Raw genomic sequence first — 20165 nt, forward strand, 5'->3', positions numbered from 1 at the left:
AAGGAGTTATAATACTACCAGCGTCACTATACAGGCTGAGAAAATGTGCATGCCATTGCTGTTCCGTAATATGATTAGGCATCGGATCAGCACCCTTCCGACTACCTTTATCAATAAGTCCCCAGAACACTGTGGCATCTTTCAGATGGGAGGCGGATTTAAGATCCTGCCAATGAGCTTCTTCCCAGATTCGCTTGGCTTGCTCAATGGCCCTGGCATACTCTTTCCTGGCTATTCTAACTGAGGAGGAATTGTTACTTTGTAGGGCCACGGATAGCGTGCGTCTCTTTTCCCTACATGCACTTGAGTACCACAAGTTAGATGGACTAGGAATTTTTTTATGCGTACTAGACTCCATGATGGTAAAAAACGTTCCCAACTTTTCTATCGTTCCTTGATAGAAATTAGGAAGGGAAGAGTTCTGTGCTCCCTCAAAGGTCTCACTGAGCAGTTCAAGCTCTGTAGACTTCTGCTCTATGAGCTCTCTTATATTGCACAATTTATCCTCCTCATGTGAGACCTTGTGCCATTTAAGGCGGCGGTTGCAATTAGAGGGCACCACTTCTTTTGTTAACATTCTTGCTACGTTAAAGGTCCTAGAAACAGCCCAGTTGTTACTCAATTGCATGCATAGCGGATTGTGGTCACTATCCTGGAACGATTTAACTTCCATATCCAATAGATCGCACCAGAGCCGTGTATCCAGCAGGATGTAGTCGATCCTTGACGGACAACTGGGCCTATTGTATGTGTTGGCCCCACTCAAATCAGAGCGTGTCCTGCCATTTACAGCTCTTAGATTATGCTCAAGTGTTAGGGCGTTCATTTGTATGGCCCTTTGGGTCCACTTCCTAATTGGGGCTAAGCTGAGGGGAGGAATTGCAAATTTAGTGTCCTGCTCACAGGTGCCCAATACATCCTCATCACACAGGGGTTCGTAGGTGCAATTAAAATCCCCGGCCACAATAGTTACTGAATTGGGATGAATACTGGACAACTCGCTCTCTAATGCTGCTATAGTTGCAGATGATTGTGCCCCGGGAGATCCTCTGGCATATACATTAAATACCTCCAAGTTAAGACCATTTTTGGGGCCTTTCACCGTCAGATGTAGTATATCGTTTGAGGGGGTTGTATGCATGGTAGTTGACCAGTTTAGAGAGATGTTTAACCAAATATGGAGCCCCCCTGCTGGTCGACCTTTCCCTGAGCTTGTAGCTGGAATAAAGTAGGTAGCAAATCCAGATTTGGGAAGAGGAACCAGACTCCATGTCTCCTGGAACAGACAAATGTCTTGGCTATCTATAAAATCATTCCACTCTGGGAGCAACAATTTTTTTTGCAATCCTGCTATATTCCAGGAGAGAAAGCGGATTGCCCCTGTACTACTACCCGCAGACCAAGCACCTATTGCAGTCAGCAATTGGACTCCCCCCCTCCCCTCTTCCTATCCCCCCACTGCTTGGACAGGAGGCTACATCATCGTTTTCCCCCCTCTTTGCTTTGGTGCAAGAAGCTGATGACAGAGCTACGTCCAGTCAATCGACTGTGCTCAATCTGGACTCTCTTCCTTCCCTATCTAGCGTCCATAGTGGGGAATTACGAAACTGAATTGCCGAATGCTCGGGGGGGAGTACGAAATTCTAGTGCCACCAAGTTTCCAGCAATTTCAGCGTTGAATACCTGTATCTCAATACAGTCTGTCTGCGAGCCGCCCATTATAATCCTCCTTACTTTTGCCACATCCTCCCGTATTACCGACCTGCAGCCCCTTACATATCTTATCCAGTGTATCATTTTATTATGGAGGGATTTACGGCTTTCAAATCTGTGGGAACTCGTAGATTTTGGGACTTTGGTCATATAGATTGTAGGGAAAGGGTTCCTTATGTGTGTATTCCCCCTTAATGACCCCAATCGTGCCTGACTATTCTGGCCTTCCCTAGATGGACCAAAACTATGGAGGCTTGCTCTAGGAGGATGCCGATCTAATGAATTTCCTCTATTGCCCTTGTCTAAGCCCAGATCAAGATGTGGGTTGGGTTTTCTTTGAGGAATAGAGCTGACTGTATGGAGCTGGGCTTGGATCGCTTGTCCTATCGCTGGCCTGATCCTAACCGCCTTAGAACACCCTCCCACAGACTCCCTGCCTGGGCTAATGCAAGTGGGTGGTGTGGAGGGAATGGCTAAGCCAGGTGGCCTATAGATAAGAGCATCCACCTTCTCTCTCAGCAAGACCAATTCCCTTTCAAGGAGTTACACTCTCTGTCGAAGAGCATCACTTTGAGAACCGCACATACTGCAGTTTACTATACTAGCAGAAGGCTCAACCACGCCTTCATTGCTGGCGGTGAGGACTAAGCTGCTCTCGTCGATGGATTCTAAGACTGCAAACCTGTTTGAACAAGGTAATTGGGCAATTAAGCATTCCCATTGTGTCCCCTTGATGGGAGCTCCTATTGGATCACTTAGACTTTTCGCTGGTGAGAGGGTCCCTAGAGTATCCTCCGCTGATCTATACACTTCGCAGGTGGTAAACGTTTGGGATGGTTTCTTATTAAAAATTGCAGGAAATACTCTTTTCTGTGGCTGCGCTATTGCTATCGCATCATCAAGTAGATTCCTACTGGCAGCTAAATTTGTGTTGTTACTGGCACCCAAAATTTCTTCGCAATCATTCACAATTGCTTCAATCCTTATTAAGACACAATTGCTAGCCGCGTGGGAGACTTTCTTGGCTTTTTTTCCCTCTTTTACTTAAAAGTGGGCCCCCACCCTCCATTAACTTCCTCTTTTCCATTGGGGTAGTTGCACTGAGAACCAAAATAAAATACGCAGTTCCCAAATATCAACTTGAAAGTCTAGCCAGTATACCCGGGCTGATTACAGCAAACAGTACCTGAGACCGTATAACCGTAGTTCAAATATAAGAGGGAGGGCCCAGTCCTGCCTCTTCCTGGCGATGACGGGCGAAGACGGGCCCGCCCGTGGCCCGGGCTTAGCCCGGTGCCGCCCGTGCGTGTCCCGCGAGGCAGAACAGGACTGCTGGCTATATCCGGTGTCAGGGGGAGGGGCTGGCGTTCCGTTGCTACTCCCGCAGCCTCCTGGGATGGAGAGTCCTGAGCGCTGTGTCCCCCGCTCTCCCTCGGCAAAGTGCAGGTACGCTGCGTCTCCCGCGGAGCGGGAGGCGCGATGTCTTTTGAAGCTCCGGTGTCAGAGGGAGGGGCTGGCGTTCAGCTGCTTCTCCCGCAGCCTCCTGGGACGGAGAGTCCTGAGCGCTGTGTCCCCTGCTCTCCCTCGGCAAAGTGCAGGTACGCTGCGACTCCCGCGGAGCGGGAGGCGCGAGGTCTTTTGAAGCCCCGGTGTCAGAGGGAGGGGCTGGCGTTCCGCTGCTGCTCCCGCAGCCTCCTGGGACGGAGAGTCCTGAGCGCTGTGTCCCCCGCTCTCCCTCGGCAAAGTGCAGGTACGCTGCGTCTCCCGCGGAGCGGGAGGCACGAGGTATTTTGAAGCCCCGGTGTCAGAGGGAGGGGCTGGCGTTCCGCTGCTGCTCCCGCAGCCTCCTGGGACGGAGAGTCCTGAGCGCTGTGTCCCCCACTCTTCCTCGGCAAAGTGCAGGTACGCTGCGTCTCCAAATGTACTCTTGATAAGTGATCCTGCTTCATTTTCAGCCCAAACATATTTGGGTAACCTACATGTTTGATCATGCCTATGACGTTAAGCCAAAGGCAATTGTATCCTCTGTCAACCCCCTCTCTCTGGGGTTTAACCAGTCTATCTCTAGAGTTATCGCAAAAGGTACTGCTTTTGTAATATTGTCCTGACAAAATATTGTGATTTAATTATTGTACTTTGATGATATATGTGTCTTCAAGATGCACTATATGTGGAATTAAAAATAGTATATAATTACTTACCTGTCTATACCTACCTTCATGATATTGTGGTGATTGATATTTTGCCAGGACAATATTTTTTCATTAAATTCAAACCTACAACCTTCCATATGCTCCTCATGCAATGCATGTGGCACTGTAAAGGGAAATGGAGGGCATCATTTTAAGAACACTACTAGGCATGCTTGTATCAGTACCTGCATTGGACAAGGCTTTTTCAATGCTTACCCAAAAGCATCACAAAAAAGACAATCTGGACAAAATCAAAGTATACCATTGCGTATTGAGGCTGCATCAGGTACAATAGTGCTATGCCTATGCCTAACCCTTTCAGATGTGTCTTCTCTGGTACCAAAGGCTACACACCAACCTTCTGTAGGCTGATTGTGAAGCCATAGCCCAATCGAACTCACATATTGGGCAGGAACACAATACTTCACTGTTCCACTTAATTCTTTCTAAAGATTTTTCGCAACTCCTATGAGGGACACAGAATTCTTTCATACTATGATTTGGGTTCTCTACCCAAGATGATATATCATCACTGCATCCCTGTCCCATCCCTCCGGCACAGCATTTTGCAACTTTTCAAGATGGCGACTTCAAGTGGTCTCTTGAAAGAACTCTCTTAGAACCTCATGCCACATTTATGTCTGATATCTTATCATTGTAGACAGTGCACGCCTTGTTTTTCTCTGTAATACTTCTTTGAATAAGTTATTTGTGTGCTAGTAGGGTGCCATCTTCTGATCGTTGGTGCTGCTTCATAAAGTTTATTTGCACTATACCCCTCCGAGGATAGTGTCTCCCTCCAGCACTACTTATTGACCCTGATGGGTTTCAATCTTTGTCTCCTGCTTTGTGTTTGTTCAATTCTTGGTTATCAATTCTTGTCATTCATTGAATGTAAGTAATCCAACATTTTGCTGTATTTCCATTACATCTTTATTTGTCAAAATTAATTTTGACATTTTCTTCATGTTTCTCCCTCCTGATACGTATTAAACAGATGCGCAATGCATTTCGGACCTAACAAGTTCCTTCACCAGGTGGTTTATTCTGTGGAACGAATAAAGCCAATGTAATATGCTTGATTTGTACCTCATAACTTAAAATGTATCTAAAATCCCCCTGACTCCTTTGACTGACACAGCTGATTGGTCCCATCCCTCCAAAATGTCTTGGTGCACTCCTTTGTTCACTTTGAGATGAGCCTTCCAAGGCCTGGTGCGGTGTGAAATGGTCATCAGCACATGCTGATATTGTCCCAATTCCTACCTCTAACTCTTTTTTATGAGGAATACTTTGATCCTTCCCCTTGACCAGCAGAGTAATGATCTTGGCTCAGCAGGGTGATCCTGAGTTAAAATCAGATTTTGGGGCTGGCTCCAACAGTAATGAAAAATGTGAAGTACCAGAAGGAGTGAAGATATGATTTTGAAAAATTCAATGCAATATTTGCACTGTGGATACTTGTTTACTATGAAATTGGTGTGACAATCTGAAAGAGACACGTTAGTGATAGATTCCTTACCGTTGAATATCCCCAGGCGTCAGACTGGATTCGGAAAGTTTTGCTAGCAGTGCCCCTGCTAGCAAAACTTTGTGTGCTAGCAAAGGACCTCTGTGGTGTTGTCACTAGTTTGGTGCTCCTGAATGAAGCCTGAATAGTTGGGATGGTCCAACTACCCCATCAAGTTTTGCAATATCAAGGTAGTAATCTTAGTAAAGATTATTGTGTCTACATTGAGGAGGGCTATTGGTCTATAGGTGCCGCACTAATTACGATTGACATTTAAATTAAAAACAATTAACAAGATTATCTGGGGCTTTCAAGCTGCGAAAACAAATGCTAACATTTTTATTTCTAGATTTCCAGTGAGTTTGATTTTTTAGAGCTAAACACAACGTCACTTTTAACAGTAAAAAGTGAATTACTGATTCGATCTGGAGCACATCTGAGATTAGTACTGAGCTGTCTTCACCTATTTTAACAGTAGATATTTGTGCTTTCATAAATATGGGTCCAGATGTACTAAGGGATTTTCTGGTCGCAAAAGCTTTGGTTCGCATGATCAAAGCCTTTATAACTGCAACATTACCTTTTGGTATGTAAAAAAGCCAAATTGCAATTCAATAAAATGTTACCGAATTGCAGTTTGAGTTTGCAAGCACATATGGAATTTGTATTGGTATTGGATGGGGGGTGTTTAAGGCGTCCCTTTCAAATAGCGATTCTCAATGGAATTCATTAATGTTTTATGACTGAAATCCGGTCCCAAAATAATAATATTTTACTGACTACATAAAGTAGTGGTAACCCATTTGCAAACAGTAAGGGGTCCTAAAGAGACCACTTCCCCTTTGTGAACCACTGCTTAGTCTTAAAAAAAAGTTTGTAAAACCTTAACATTTTTTTTATCCCATCCAATTTTCATTTAAGGAAAGCAGGCTGCTTTAAAAAAAAAAAAAAAAAGCTTACATTATTTAAAAATAATCAGACATGGTGGTCTGTTGAACCCAGCAGGTCACCATCCATGTGATGGAAGCGAATCGTAGTAGGTCACAGTTTGTGACCTACTTCATTGATATGCATGAGGTAGGTCGAGTTGCTACCCACAATTCAGTATTGTACTACCCAACCAATTAGTACATAGGTCGGTTTCCAAAATACCATTGGATTATTTAAAAGTCAAGACACAAATTCCAACCACTTTTAACCGTTACTATGGTCATACATCTTGCCCGTAGATCCTTTCTAAATGAATATTCCCACAGTAACTGCAAATGCCCACATTTGGAAAGGCAGGAGTTACTCACTAGGGACATTGCCTTGGATGTACTGACTGAACAAAATTTTTAAAAAAATGATTTGGTTTCTTTCATTAAATTGTGCTTGTACCTGTGATCAGCTTCAGGTTTTCGACTCTGTTTTGCAGTCGATGCTTTTCACATCTACTTTATAGATAACAAAATTTAATTCATTTGTCACAGCGCCTTGTACTTTACCGCGGTAAAGCCGTTGTTCTGCTGTTTTTTGGTACCTGGGATGAAAGTAGGATTTGTTCACCAGCTCATGCAGTTTTACAGTGTAGCAGCTGAGAACCTATTGTTTCAGAAAGGTAGGTTGGATTGTGGGCTGTCTTAGAGACTCACCACATCTACACAATCCTAAGGTACTATGGGGCATATTATCAAGCTAGGCGATAAAATTATAACCGCTTTAGCGGCAGAAAACTGCCGCTAAAACGGCGATAATGGGCTTGATAATATGCTCTATGGAATTCCAATTGAAGCTCAGCTTAGATGTCCTTCACATCTAACAGGGGCTTCAATTGGAATTCCATAGAGCATATTATCAAGGCCATTATCGCCGTTTTAGCTGCAGTTTTCTGCCGCTATAGCGGCGATAATTTTATCGCCTGTCTTGATAATATGCCCCAAAGTATGGATTAGCATGGAAAGCACTCATCCCGCCTTTCCCAGTTTTCCCTAACCCCTCTTCAATTCCACCAGTCTGAAGTATAACTGTGCATGCAAGCACACGTGTGTGCCTTCTGGCATGCACACATATACTGACACACCATTGTTAAAGCAGGATGTTTTGCATAAGGGTAAGCCGCACGGTACGGAGTTTCCTATTGGCATTATTGAGAATTTATGAAAAGATGTAATACAACTAAGGGAAAGAGAAAAGAATGGCGAGTGAGGTTTTCAATGGGTAACTAAAGTGAATTTCAAGGTGACGTCAAGAAAACAAAAGATTTGGACAGATATGTGACACTGGAGAACAGGAATGACTTGAATTGAGATCAGAGTTAAGGGTGAAGCAAGGTAGAAACTGAAAAGTGAGAAAAGATAAGAGACAAATGGGGACTTCCTGGAAAAAGACAGCTCGTTATGTGGTGGCACCAACAATTAAAAGCAACTAATCCATAGTGAGAACAAATAATAAATGAGGAGAGAGTCTATGTAGAGGCAGAGAGGCAAAAGTGGCAAGATGAGGAAAGCTGAAAAGAGAACGATTAGAATCAAAATCAATCAATCAATCAATCAATCAATCAATCAATCAATATTTCTTTATTCGGCACTTATAAAGATACCATAAAAGTTCATAAAACAGTTAAAACACATTAAAAAACATTAAAAAGACAGTTCAAATCATGGCATTTCTTTTCATTTTCCCAGATCTCTATATACAGGGCATTGCAATCAACCCATCTCTCTCGAGTTCCTTATCCTTACCGCCATCTTAATAAAACTCATAATACAGGACAAGGTATATGCATCATTGGCCTTTTGCAAAAACAATAAGGCAATCTTGGCATGTCTAAACTTAGCTCTTTTCAAAATTCCCACCAGGAACTTACGCCTAGGTGATGTATAAAATCAGCATAACAAAACAAAATGAAGGGTATCCTGCGGAGACTTATTGTCGCAGCCGCAGGTACCCTTCTGCTCCACCGTTAAGGTAAAACCAAGAGGATCAGATAATAAATGATGCAAGAGGTTGAACCTAAAGCGGGTCATATAAAATCTGTCTTGTGCATTATGAATCAGTGAAAGATAAGGCTCCCTTCCACTCTCCCATTTCAGTAATCTATAGGCCACAACTGTAGATTTACACTCCTCAGTGGCCGCCCTGCTTGCAGTTGTCCATTCCCCAAACTTTTTCTTGACTAACGTTTTATTTTGGGCAATGAGGGCTTCAGGCTCGGTGAAGAGGTTCTTACAACCAATGGCCTCCAAAGTACACTTTACATAGTTTAGCCATGGGATAGAGCTCCCTTTGCCTCGATTCAGACAATCTATAATAATTTGTCTACTGAGGCCTGCCTTGGGGTTAGACCAAATCCTCACCCAGGCCAGAAGCGGCCTGACCTTGATTTGATCTTCAATATACGGTTCTCCCAGTTCTTCATGTATCATGTAGGCTGATGTACTGTGCAGGACTTTCAGTATCCTTCTAAAAAATGTATTTTCCTCTATCTGGACCTGATGTATATTCGCAAAGCCCCAAACTTCAGCCCCATAAACTTCCTTAGCGCAGCATATTGATCTATACAAATTCCTCACTTGCTCGGGGGACCATCTTCCCAGCCTTCTCCCATAACCCATTACAGCCCCAGATGAGGCCACCAATTTTGAGCAGTGTTTGTCCACTAAAGGTCTAAACTTTAGAAGCCCGTCAAACAATACTCCTAGGTAGGAAAAGGACTGGACCCGACCAATTTTGTGAGTTCCTACCTTATAAAAAAAAAATGTGTCTGGTCTGGCCCCCGCAAGCATGATATACGATGTATCTAGGTTTGCTGATAGATCAAGTGAGGACATAAAAGTTACAAATCCATCAATCAGCCTCTGTAATCCCCGCGGAATCCGTGCTAGGAGCACCGCATCGTCTGCATAGAGCAGGACAGGGACTGGGTGAGTGCCTACCTGAGGAGAATCCACTCCGAGTTTACACAGTTCACTATCTAAGTTATTTATGTAAAGTGAAAACAAAAAGGGAGCTAGGATGCAGCCCTGCCGCACTCCACTAGTGCATGGGAATGATGGAGTCTTGCTTCCGTCTTGATTAAAACGAACAGACACAGTTGTATTCCAGTGCAGTGCCTTGAGAATATTGACTAGGTCCTGGTCCGCCCCAAGACCTGTCATCAGGGCCCAAAGCTTTTTCCTATTCACGCTATAGTGTACTTGGCGACCAGCAAATAGAGGTTCAGGCACTGGTCCGTGGTTGACCTTCCTTCTCTAAACCCATATTGGGTGCCCGTTATTAACTGGTGGGTGTCTGTCCAATCCGTTAGACGATTTAGGACAACACGACCCAGCACCTTCGCCGTAACATCGATCAAGGATATCGGGCGATAACATTGTGGGTCATCCCTATTTCCTTTTTTAAATATTGGAACTATTGTTGCCGAGGACCAAGAACGCGGCAGACCTGCCACCACTGCCGCGTTCAGGACCCTCGTGAGAATGGGTGCCCACAACTCCACTTTTCTGAGATAAAGGTCTGGAGGAATCCCATCCGGGCCAGGCGCCTTATTTTTTGTTAGGCCCAGGATGGCCCCCTCCACTTCTACCACGATGATATCAGGCCTTGCAGTCAGTTTTAACCTCTGCCCCTCATCGTTATTAATTTCACCAGTGTGATTATATAGATTTTTGAAATGGGAATGCCACTGCTCCGGCAAAATAATATTTAAAATCTGTGGGGCATTGGAGTCCTGAAAACATGGTGTGTTTATAATTTTCCAGAACTCAGTCAAGTCTCTTCTATCCGCCGCCTCCCTTAAGTCCTCCCAGGCTTGCATTTGGAGACTAGTCTTACGTTTTTTTTGTGCCTTTTTATATATCAGCCTACATTGGGCTATGTACGAATTATCCCTGGGCAGAAGTTTTAGGCTAGACTTTAGCTCTTTATGTGCTTTTGAGCAATCTCTATCAAACCATCTGGGTGTGGTAGGTGATGTCCTAGTCTTGGTGGTCTTTAATAATCCATCAATGAGGTGCGCCATCTTTTCGAAAGCGGTTACTACCGCGGCCCCCTCAATGTTGGGGTCGAGAAATACATGAAATGCGTCTTCCCCTCTGGTTATTAAGCTTTTGTAAAAGCTATCTCCGTCTATTTTAGACCATCTAAGCCTCCTCCCTTGGTCTGATATAACATGAAACCTGGTGATGTATTGCCTCCATTCCTGATCCTCATATTTGGCAGCAAGTCCTGCTACGTTCCAGGATACTAGTTTTAATCCGTCCTGCTTGACAGGATTTCTTGCCCCAGCCATGGGGGGGTGAGTACCCACATTTCCCTCCATTATAAAAGTTTCATTTTGGTAGGCTAAAGTATGTAGGTGTTTTGATTGGGTGTCTAAAGCACCACTATCAGGCCCCATTATCTCGATCTCTACTATAATGGATGGTTGTAATCTCTCTGCAATAGTTACCCCCTTATCTTCCCCTCTCTGACTTAAATCATGTCTCGATGTTTCCATCGGGGGTACCTTATTCTGTTCTGGACTCTTGTCCCTATCTTGGTTCTGCCTGGGGTTTATATGTGTCCCTAGTCAATCCTGTTCTTCTAAATTCATCAGGGGTTCAAATCTATTCTGAAGATTAATCCCATCCTGGTTCCTCATGGCTACAGAGAGAGGTCTACGATTGTGCCCAACCAGGTTCCACTCCCTGCCCCTTAGACCATCCGTAGCATGTCCCCCGTTGTAGGCCCCCTTCGGGTAAAAAAAGCTAAGAGGCATAGACCAAATGTTACTCGAATCCGTGGTTGGGCTCCACCTTAATATCTGGTCAACAGTCTGCGTATTTCTAAAATTCACAACCACACAATCCCCGATGTTATCCTTGGGCCTAGTTCCCACCCAATTCACCCTTCTAACCATTAATATTTCCCCTTGTTCCATGCCTACTAGGGGCCTTTGCTTATTTAACCAAAACATAGTTTTGTTTTTGAGCTCGTCATAGGTCTCCAACTGGCCTCGTCTCAGTACTGGGACTCCTTTAAATATAATCACATAGGGGGCTGCGTCAGGGGGTAGATTGAGAGTTACTGATGTATTTAAGTGCCCCTTCGTGACGCAATTCTCTAATTGTCCCCGACTAGCGGGGGGGATGAAGCTTCTCTATGGACCATCACCCTGTGTATGCCTTTTGGTACTCCCTGGGGAGCTTCCCTGCTAATGATGGACAAACTCGGGGGGCCTGTGTCAAGCCTACAGATTGTGTGTTCGATGGGGTCAAGGGATGTGTGGTTGTGTTGGTTTGATCATTTCGGGTCCTATTTGTGGTTGATGTTTCTATGATTAGAATCAAAATCAAAAAGGCACCCATAACAATGCAGTGTCTCTCAAGTAGTGCAAATGAAGGAGCCAAGCTATGCACACGCTAAGTGAAATAATTATTAACACACTATCATGTGTTGATAGAAAGCTGCAAGTGATCTTAGGTATAATTTCCAAATTTAAACAGTCTTGGATATAACTTCCAAAGTAAAACAATGTGGAGGATATAGCCAATTTCCAAAGTCAATAGAAGGGAAGGCTTCTGCTATGTTTTGCACTATCAGTTCATTCATATGATCTTTATTTAGGTAACTGTCATATATACCAAGGTCGCGACCACATGACGTTTACCCCAATTAGGTATTAGCTGGGCTAGTGAAGAGGAAATTACTGTTGGTCCATACATTGGTTTACATAAGGGATCAGCCATCGTGCATGGGAACAACTGTCCATATTTGCTGTGTTCTTTTGTATGGCCCTCGCAAGCAGTGTTTAAGAGGCCAAAAGCTTCTTATTGAAAGATGTCCATAATAGGCCAGCCAGGATAAAATCGTGAGTGTGAAACATACTTTAGCACCCCAGGCTGTTTGATAGTCATTAAAAAGTCTAGAAATCCTTTTTGTAAACATTTGTTTTTTAATTTGTCATTTGTTGGCTTCACCCACATGTTTACCTTTAATACAGTTTAGCTGTAATCCTACACAGTAGTAGTAGCCCCAGGCTACATGCCCCAATTGCTAATTAAATACTAAGGGCCAAATTATGAGTCTGGCGATCCTAGGACCACCAGACTCATGGTAGTATGGCGGTCTTGCGACTGCCACATTATGACCCTAGTGGTCGTGCTGGCATGGGACTGCCGACTCCGCCAGGGAACCGCCGCTCCCTGGCAGTTACGCGGTAGGCAAGAGGCATCGATATGCTTAGCAGGACCGCCGTGGTCCTGCCAAGCATATTACGATGTTCATCACCACCACTGAATTCATAGAGGTCTTTCCTCCATGTAAATAGCGGCAGAGATAAAAAAAAAGGTGTGCCTCACTCCTTGTGGATGCACACAGGGGGCCACAACATGTGCTTCCCTGTGTTCATGCACAGAAGTTCGAGCACGGCATGGACTTTCAAGTACATGCAGTGCTCGAATTTCCTTTGACATTCCCATTCCGGTTCCTATCTTATAGGCACCACAGTGGGAACAGCAAAGGAATCACCCGCTAATGACAAAAGAGGCATTACTTGTTGGACGGTTCTCATGCGGGTTTGGCAGTGCTGCGGCAGGGCAGTCCAGCCGTCGCCCTGTCAAACTTGTAATCGGCCCTAAGTATTTTAAATGGATCACCATTATATTTAGGGATCCATCCATGGTTAATTGTGATCATTTCTGCAAGCTGGATCTGAATGTCTTGCTTGTTTGCTTTTGTTTTTGCAGTATCTTGACCAACATCGCTGACGCCCACCAGAACATGGGCTACTGTCCTCAGTTTGATGCTATTGATGATCTACTTACAGGCCGTGAACACCTTCAACTCTATGGGCGCCTCAGAGGCATTCCAGCAGAGGAAGTTAACAAGGTAAAGCAATGTGTGTGCCTAATCGACCAAATGACCAAACACCTATGGGGTAAAGTCCCCCGTACTGCGCGTAAACAGTGCATTGTTAGAAACAAAGTATTTTAAATGCCAGAGAATAGCAGTTTGAAATTCCACAGAAATGTTAAATCTGGTTTTGTACTTTTAGGTGGTTAATTTGTTCCTTATAATAATAATCATCATCTTTACTAGCTACCTCCTCCCACCCCGAATCACAGGTTTAATGGTCCTTTCTGCAAATCCATTTTGTAATGCTTATTCAAACACCCACCCTGAAAGTCACCTTCTTACTGTTTTGTGGTTTTATTCACATGTATCAATAGAATGATCTTGTAGCCCCGGATGTTCCTTTCCACACAGTTTCCAGTTCCATCACAGACAAGTGTCGGAGTTCTTCCTTGATGATATGTTTGGATAGTGTGCTCTTGTCCATATACAAAACCATAGCATAACTTACATAGTGTGTTCATGGTCGTAGCATTTATAGACAAAGGGTTCAGCTGTGCCCATGCCGGATGGCTGGTTATTAATGTTTTATTGGTCGAGGTGTGGTTGCATGATTGATGGGGCGAAACCACAGTGTGTGTCAATGGAATTACGTCCAAATGCACCCTGAAATAAACAACTTGGCACCTTAATATTCAAACAAACACAACAAGATGATGGACGGAGTGCTGAAACTTTCCAACCACTCACCCCCAGTCACAAATCTGAGTTTAATCCATTGTTCTTTTCTCACTATGCCACCCAATTTAGACCTAGCCATATGCAAATCAGTCTTGACCCTCCTCCTCCTCATGGGAACAGTCCAGCTCGAACTACCAGGCCAGGTCCTCCCTTGACCGGAAACAAGCATCCTAGGACTGGTTTTGGGGTAACACCCCTCATCAGCCAGGCTAGCTTGAATCCAGTGGACCAGCGAGCAAGATACCCATGTCTGGGCATACCCTTGGCAACTTAGGGCAAACTTAGCAAACCCAACGAGGCGATGGACGGATTGCTGAAACTTTTCATCCACTCACCTCCAGTCACAAATCTGGGTTTAATCCATTGTACTTTTGCTTTCTATGCCACCCCAGTTTGGACCCAGCCATATGTAAATCAATTTTGACCCTGTTCCTCATTGGAACAGTCTAGCCCGAGTGGTTGAAAAGTTTCAACACTCCGTCCATCATCTTCTTGCGGGGTCAAGAATGATTTACAAGGCTGCTGAGGGGAAATACCCCAAAACTGGTCCCAGGATGCTTGTTTCCAGTCCAGGGAGGACCTGGCCTGCCAGTTCTGGCTGCACTGTTCCCATGAGAAACATGGCCAAAACGTATTTGCATATGGCTGGGTCAAACCTGTGATGGCATAGGGAGCAATAGAATAATGGATTAAACCCAGATCTGTGGCCTGTGACTGGGGGTGAGTGGTTGAAAAGTTTCAGCGCTCCGTCCACCATCTTGTTGTGTTTGCCTTAATATTCAAAACAGGATTCAATTACAAGCTTTCTATACAAAAGTAGAATGAGTGCCTGATGTTTGTAAAGCTACCAAGGTCATTATTCTGTTAGGAATCAGGGTATCAGCAGGTATGTTTTTTGAAATACGCTTTGTTATTGTAGAATTAATTGTATCTATGACAAATAGGTGTATTTTTAATTTATATCTATATTTTCTAAAATGTATTCTCAACCCTATTTCCCAGGTGGCAGCTTGGGGCATTGAAAAACTGGGACTCACAAAGTATGCAGATAATGTCGCTGGCACGTACAGCGGCGGGAACAAGCGCAAGCTATCCACTGCCATTGCTCTGATAGGCTGTCCTCCCGTGGTACTGCTGGTAAGTGACGCCCTTTGTATGTACATAGAGGCATATTTATGAAGATTGTGGCACAAGCGGGCGCAGCAAGTCACCTTACTGTGCTGCCCTGCATCACAGGTAAAGGGCGGGAATTTGCTGTATTTAAGGCATACAGCGCATTCCTGTCCTTTTCCCCTGTGCTGGAGCCCTCTGGCAGTCTAGCGCCAATGGAGGCACCCTTGCACCATGGTTCAAGGGTGCTGCATTGCATGCTTGCAGGCAGGATTGTTTTTGTTCAGGAAGGGACATCTTCCTGCTCAAAAATAATCCCTAGAGGCATATTCCTCTTTGTATGTGTGCTGCTGAATGCAGCAGACATAGAAAGAGTAAGCAACAAGCAGAAATAAAGATGTTTCTCCTCTTTATGCCTCTGGTGGGGTAGTGTATCTTTTAGGCGCATTTCCAGGTTAACCTGGTTTGATAAACCTGGAAATGCATCAAAAACCATGGGAGTGGCGTGAAAACACCCACAAAATGCCCATGGACACCTCCGTTGCACAAAGTAATTCAACGCAGAGCTTAGCGTGGTGTTGCAATACTCCATATTTATGAACCCACTCAAAGCCACGTAAAGTGGCTTTGTGTGGCTTCATAAATCTGAATTAGAGGTTTGCGTCAAGCATGTACCACGTTGTGTGACGCGAGCATGACGCAAACCTCTCATTAATATGCTCCATAGTACTTTAGCCACATTCACTTAAAGGACAGGTCCGTGTAAACGGGGTCGTAAAGGCAATAAGGTACAACATGGTTTATTCGCATGACGTTTGAACAAGTGCCACGAGTGCACAGTTTGGCAAAATTGATTTTGCGACACCTTTATTCCAGCTTTATACTTTTTAAATTATATTTTCTTTACATATTTTACGCAGAGATCACTTAGAAGGCAAATATAATATGAAATTTGTAAATTTGATTCAGGAGCAACGGAAGGTACTTTAGTTAGTTTGAAAAAACACATTCATATCGTTTTACCTGTAAAAATGAGTGGGTACTTACCACCATCTACAGGCCAAAAGTTGATCTGCACGTGACTAATGTGTACTTAATATTAAGAAATTATTCCTAGCTACCTGTGACATTATTTTCTTACTTCTGTTGAGTTCTGATGTCATTGTCAGTACGAACATGTTATGAGAAAGTAATGCCAGAATGTATGCCAACAACTCTCTCCCACAAATTATAGAGCAATTACATATTGATCAGTTGACTGATTGTTCCTGCCGTGACCATGTTGACATAATTGGGACTTTTAATTTAAAATGTAACTTTCAGGACGAGCCTACGACAGGAATGGATCCTCATTCCCGCCGCTTCCTGTGGAATTCGATCGTCAGTATCATCAAAGATGGAAGGGCTGTTGTTTTGACGTCACACAGGTAAGAGTATATAGTCTTTTTTACCTGTCTGTATTGTAAGTAGACCGAGTTCTCTCCATTTTTCTAAGCAATCTATTATATTAATTTTCAGCATGGAAGAATGTGAAGCTCTCTGCACCCGCCTGGCTATAATGGTGAAGGGGTCCTTCAAGTGTCTGGGCACAATACAACATCTAAAATACAAGTATGTAGAATATCTTCATTTTCTGTGTTAATTGAGAACTCTCCGTGCTTTATCAAAAAAGACAGGAAGTGCACATAACATTGATTTGTCGTTTTCTCTATTATGAGCTGTAATACGTTTCTCAGAGATAGCTCTAAGCTTCAGGGACATATTAAGGATTGTTGGGGCCCTGGATCAAAAATATTTTGTGGGCCCCTGTTAGGAATAGCTTTGAAATTATGATGCAATTTCAGCTCTTTCATGCCCTCTTTGGCCAGGTCAGTGCACAGGCACACTCATCCAAATGTGTTTACATCTAATATTCAGGGATAATGAATTGTGTTTTCACTATTATAACACAGCAGCAGCTCACTAATATCACTGCACATAATCTCAGTGACCCCCTCCCATTGTTCATACGTAAGGTCCTGTTTCGAGCTAAAAGAAACATTTTTTTGGAAGTTGCATGAAACACAAACAACATTTCTTTAAAAAAAGGCTGCAATAGACTCTCACACATAACCCGCATTAAAAATCAATTAATTAAATAAAGGAAAACGATACTTATAACAATCTGTTTTAAGAACTATTCAAAGTAATTTGGACACGACTCTGCAGAACAGAGCTGGTTCTAAAAGGCGGCCCCTGAAACGCTGGGGCCCTGGGCCAAAGCCCACTTTGCCCATGCCTTAAAATATCTTTTCTAATCTTTATGCCTTGATGACTGAGATCCAACTGATGCTGGTACACATTTGCAGCTACCTTTCCTGATTGCACAGATTGCACTAGAGGTGGTGGTATATTTTCGCCCATAAATTAGCAACAACATCTGCTCAAATACAAATTGGGGTTTTTGCACTGGCCGATCAGTGCAAATATTATGCTTGTACATTTCAAGTAGTTCCAATTTCAGTGCAGAACGGTGCGATTCCCTGTGCGGTGTATGTAATCCAGAAATAATTGTGCAGAATTAGGCTGGAACTGACCTTATGTCATCTGGCTTCGTTTAGAGGTCTCAACTTTCATTTGTTGAACTCTTTCACAAATCCCTTATGCACTGATGCTTAAGTGATTGCACATTTGCTAAAGCAGTGTAGTTGCTATAAAAAAAAAAAATTAGGATATAACACTAAGTGAAAATGTAACATATTAGATCTCGTTTTTTGCTCCATACGGGGTGACTCTCAGCTTAACCTGTGATAGGTATTATCGTGAAGATTACATATTCTTGTCCCAATCAGTTTGCAAGTCATATTGTAGCATAACACTTTAATATATTGTTGCGCTTAATTATGCTAAGGTTACCGACTACAAAGTGTAAGCAGATCTCTGCCCCCACCACACACAAACCTGAAAAAGTAGAGGAGGTCCTGCATAACACTTTTACCCCATTGGTACAAGCAGTCACTCGTTGGGTGTCCCACATATACGTTTTAGGATGCAGGCCCAAGAAAGCAAAACACATACAGGCATGTTGCACTGTAGTTGTCCCATGCTATATTGCCAGAGTGATTGGTACCCAAGTTGGCAACACCCCCACGGATGGTCATGATATATCATCTTTGTGATTACATCATTGTATGCTATTGAAGGCTGGGTAATGAGTGCATGGATGTGAGTGGTGTGGTAGTGCGCATCAGTGTGATAGGTGAGAATATGATTGTGGTTTAATCATGGGGAAATGGTAATGATTTCTATGTACATGTAAAATGTAAGGAAAACAAAAGAAGCAGAGAATACATTTAATTAGATTTGTATAATTGAAAAAGATTCTGCACTTTAAAAAGGTTTGGTGATCTCATGCTTTTAATATTTGTATAATGAAAGGATATATTTTTGATATAATGTTTCTAATTGTGAAAAAGAACAAATCAATAAAAAAAGCACTAAATGAACTAGAATTAAAACTAAAAATTGAATGTGTGTGTATGTCAGTGGGTGGCCTATCGAGCTTATTTAGGCCTATGGAAAAGAAATTTAGGTCAGGTGAGAGTCTTGTTTGCAATATAGCATAGTATGTTCTCCTTTACTCCCAGATCTATGAATCATACATAGGGGTGTACCCTCATTTGTCTGAAGTTTGTCCCATGTTTGTCTGGACGGCTAAGCAGGAATCAATAGGCAGGGCTCATGGTGCACAGTAGTGGAATTCTGGGAAACTGTGTTTTCTCAGAGTTTCAGCCGACTTGTAGGGTCTGGGAGTTTCTCGTGACTCACAATGTTTCTGTGTCAGAATATCAAACACAAAGGTGTTGCACCTCAAAAATGTCATAGCCAGAATATGTACTTCCAAAATATTGTGAAGGTAAGTATATATAGGTAAGTATATATGCGTACTGTTGTTAACAACTCATCAGTGTACCTTGAAGATGCAGCAAGTGAAGTGAGTGGCAAACTAGTTTGGAAAATTTCGTGAAGATTCATAAAATGGCACCAAAGCTATTTGCAAAATAAATGGAAACTAGGTCCCAACTATAACTACTTACTGGCGACCACCAGTAGTTAATTATTATATATATATATATATATATATATATATATATATATATATATATATATATATATATATATATATATATATTCACTTAAAAATCCATAGGTTTCACACAGGTTATAGTTAGGTGGACACGAAAATATCTGCTGTACCTAAAGTTATTTAGTTGATGCATCTAAGTCATTTTTTTAAAACAGAAAAACCACTCTGTCTAGACCGTGTAGAAATTACATAACAAATCAAAATAAGGTGTTAATTATTATTATTATTTATTTATTTATTTTTTTTAAAACCTTTATTGACATTTCAACCAAAGACAAGTATGGGCCTACAACCCCCGGGGCCGGCCACTAAGCAGTCAGAGTAACAAAAAGCAAATGTTAATCACAGGCAGCACCTCGGGGAGCAGAAGTTCCATGCTAATATACTCTTGACCACTGAACAGCCCAAGTAGGAGACCAGGATACAAAAGGTTTTCATTTTATAATAAGAAATAGAAGGATCAGGTGCCAAACAATTTCCCAGCAGCGAAAAATGGCAGGCAGAATAGTATACGTCAACAATAAACAGCAATCTATCAAGTCAATGGCGCTGAAACAGGAGGTTCAGGATGTGGAGGAATATCACGACCATTTGCGCCTGCAGTCCCCTGCCCTAAGACCCAGAAAACACCACGGAAATTGAGGCACACATGAAAAAGCAGTGATTGACAGCGAAGGAGACCTACCGTGCTGATCCCAGAAAAAAAAAAAGACAAGGAAGAATAAGAGAAGAAAAAGGAGGCCATGGAAAAAAATTAAAAGACTAAAGAATCCCCTCCCCCAACCCCCCACCCTGCACCTCTGCAGATGAGTACGGCCCCCCCCCCCCAGCAGTGTGCCTGTCGCCCCGGAACCAGACCCGAAATATAGAAGAAACAGAGAAAAAAGAGTAAGAAAGGAAACCCCACCAGACGGGGGGGGTAGAGAGAGTATTAATAAACTGGAGGAGGGCCTTCAAA

At 43.1% G+C, this 20165-nt stretch overlaps 1 protein-coding gene across 2 annotated transcripts in view; it reads left to right on the forward strand.

Annotated features, from left to right (window-relative positions):
* The window catches only part of ABCA4 (ATP binding cassette subfamily A member 4), a 1118748-nt gene that overhangs the window by 1058408 nt on the left and 40175 nt on the right, over nt 1-20165 (forward strand). For both annotated transcript variants that reach the window (XM_085601480.1, XM_085601481.1), the window contains 4 exons: nt 13125-13266; nt 14974-15108; nt 16405-16508; nt 16600-16692. In XM_085601480.1, the coding sequence (XP_085457606.1) occupies nt 13125-13266; nt 14974-15108; nt 16405-16508; nt 16600-16692 (474 nt within the window). The remainder of the gene's footprint in view (nt 1-13124; nt 13267-14973; nt 15109-16404; nt 16509-16599; nt 16693-20165) is intronic.

Source organism: Triturus cristatus, chromosome 4_2 (assembly GCF_964204655.1).
Source record: "Triturus cristatus chromosome 4_2, aTriCri1.1, whole genome shotgun sequence".
Lineage (NCBI taxonomy): Eukaryota > Metazoa > Chordata > Amphibia > Caudata > Salamandridae > Triturus > Triturus cristatus.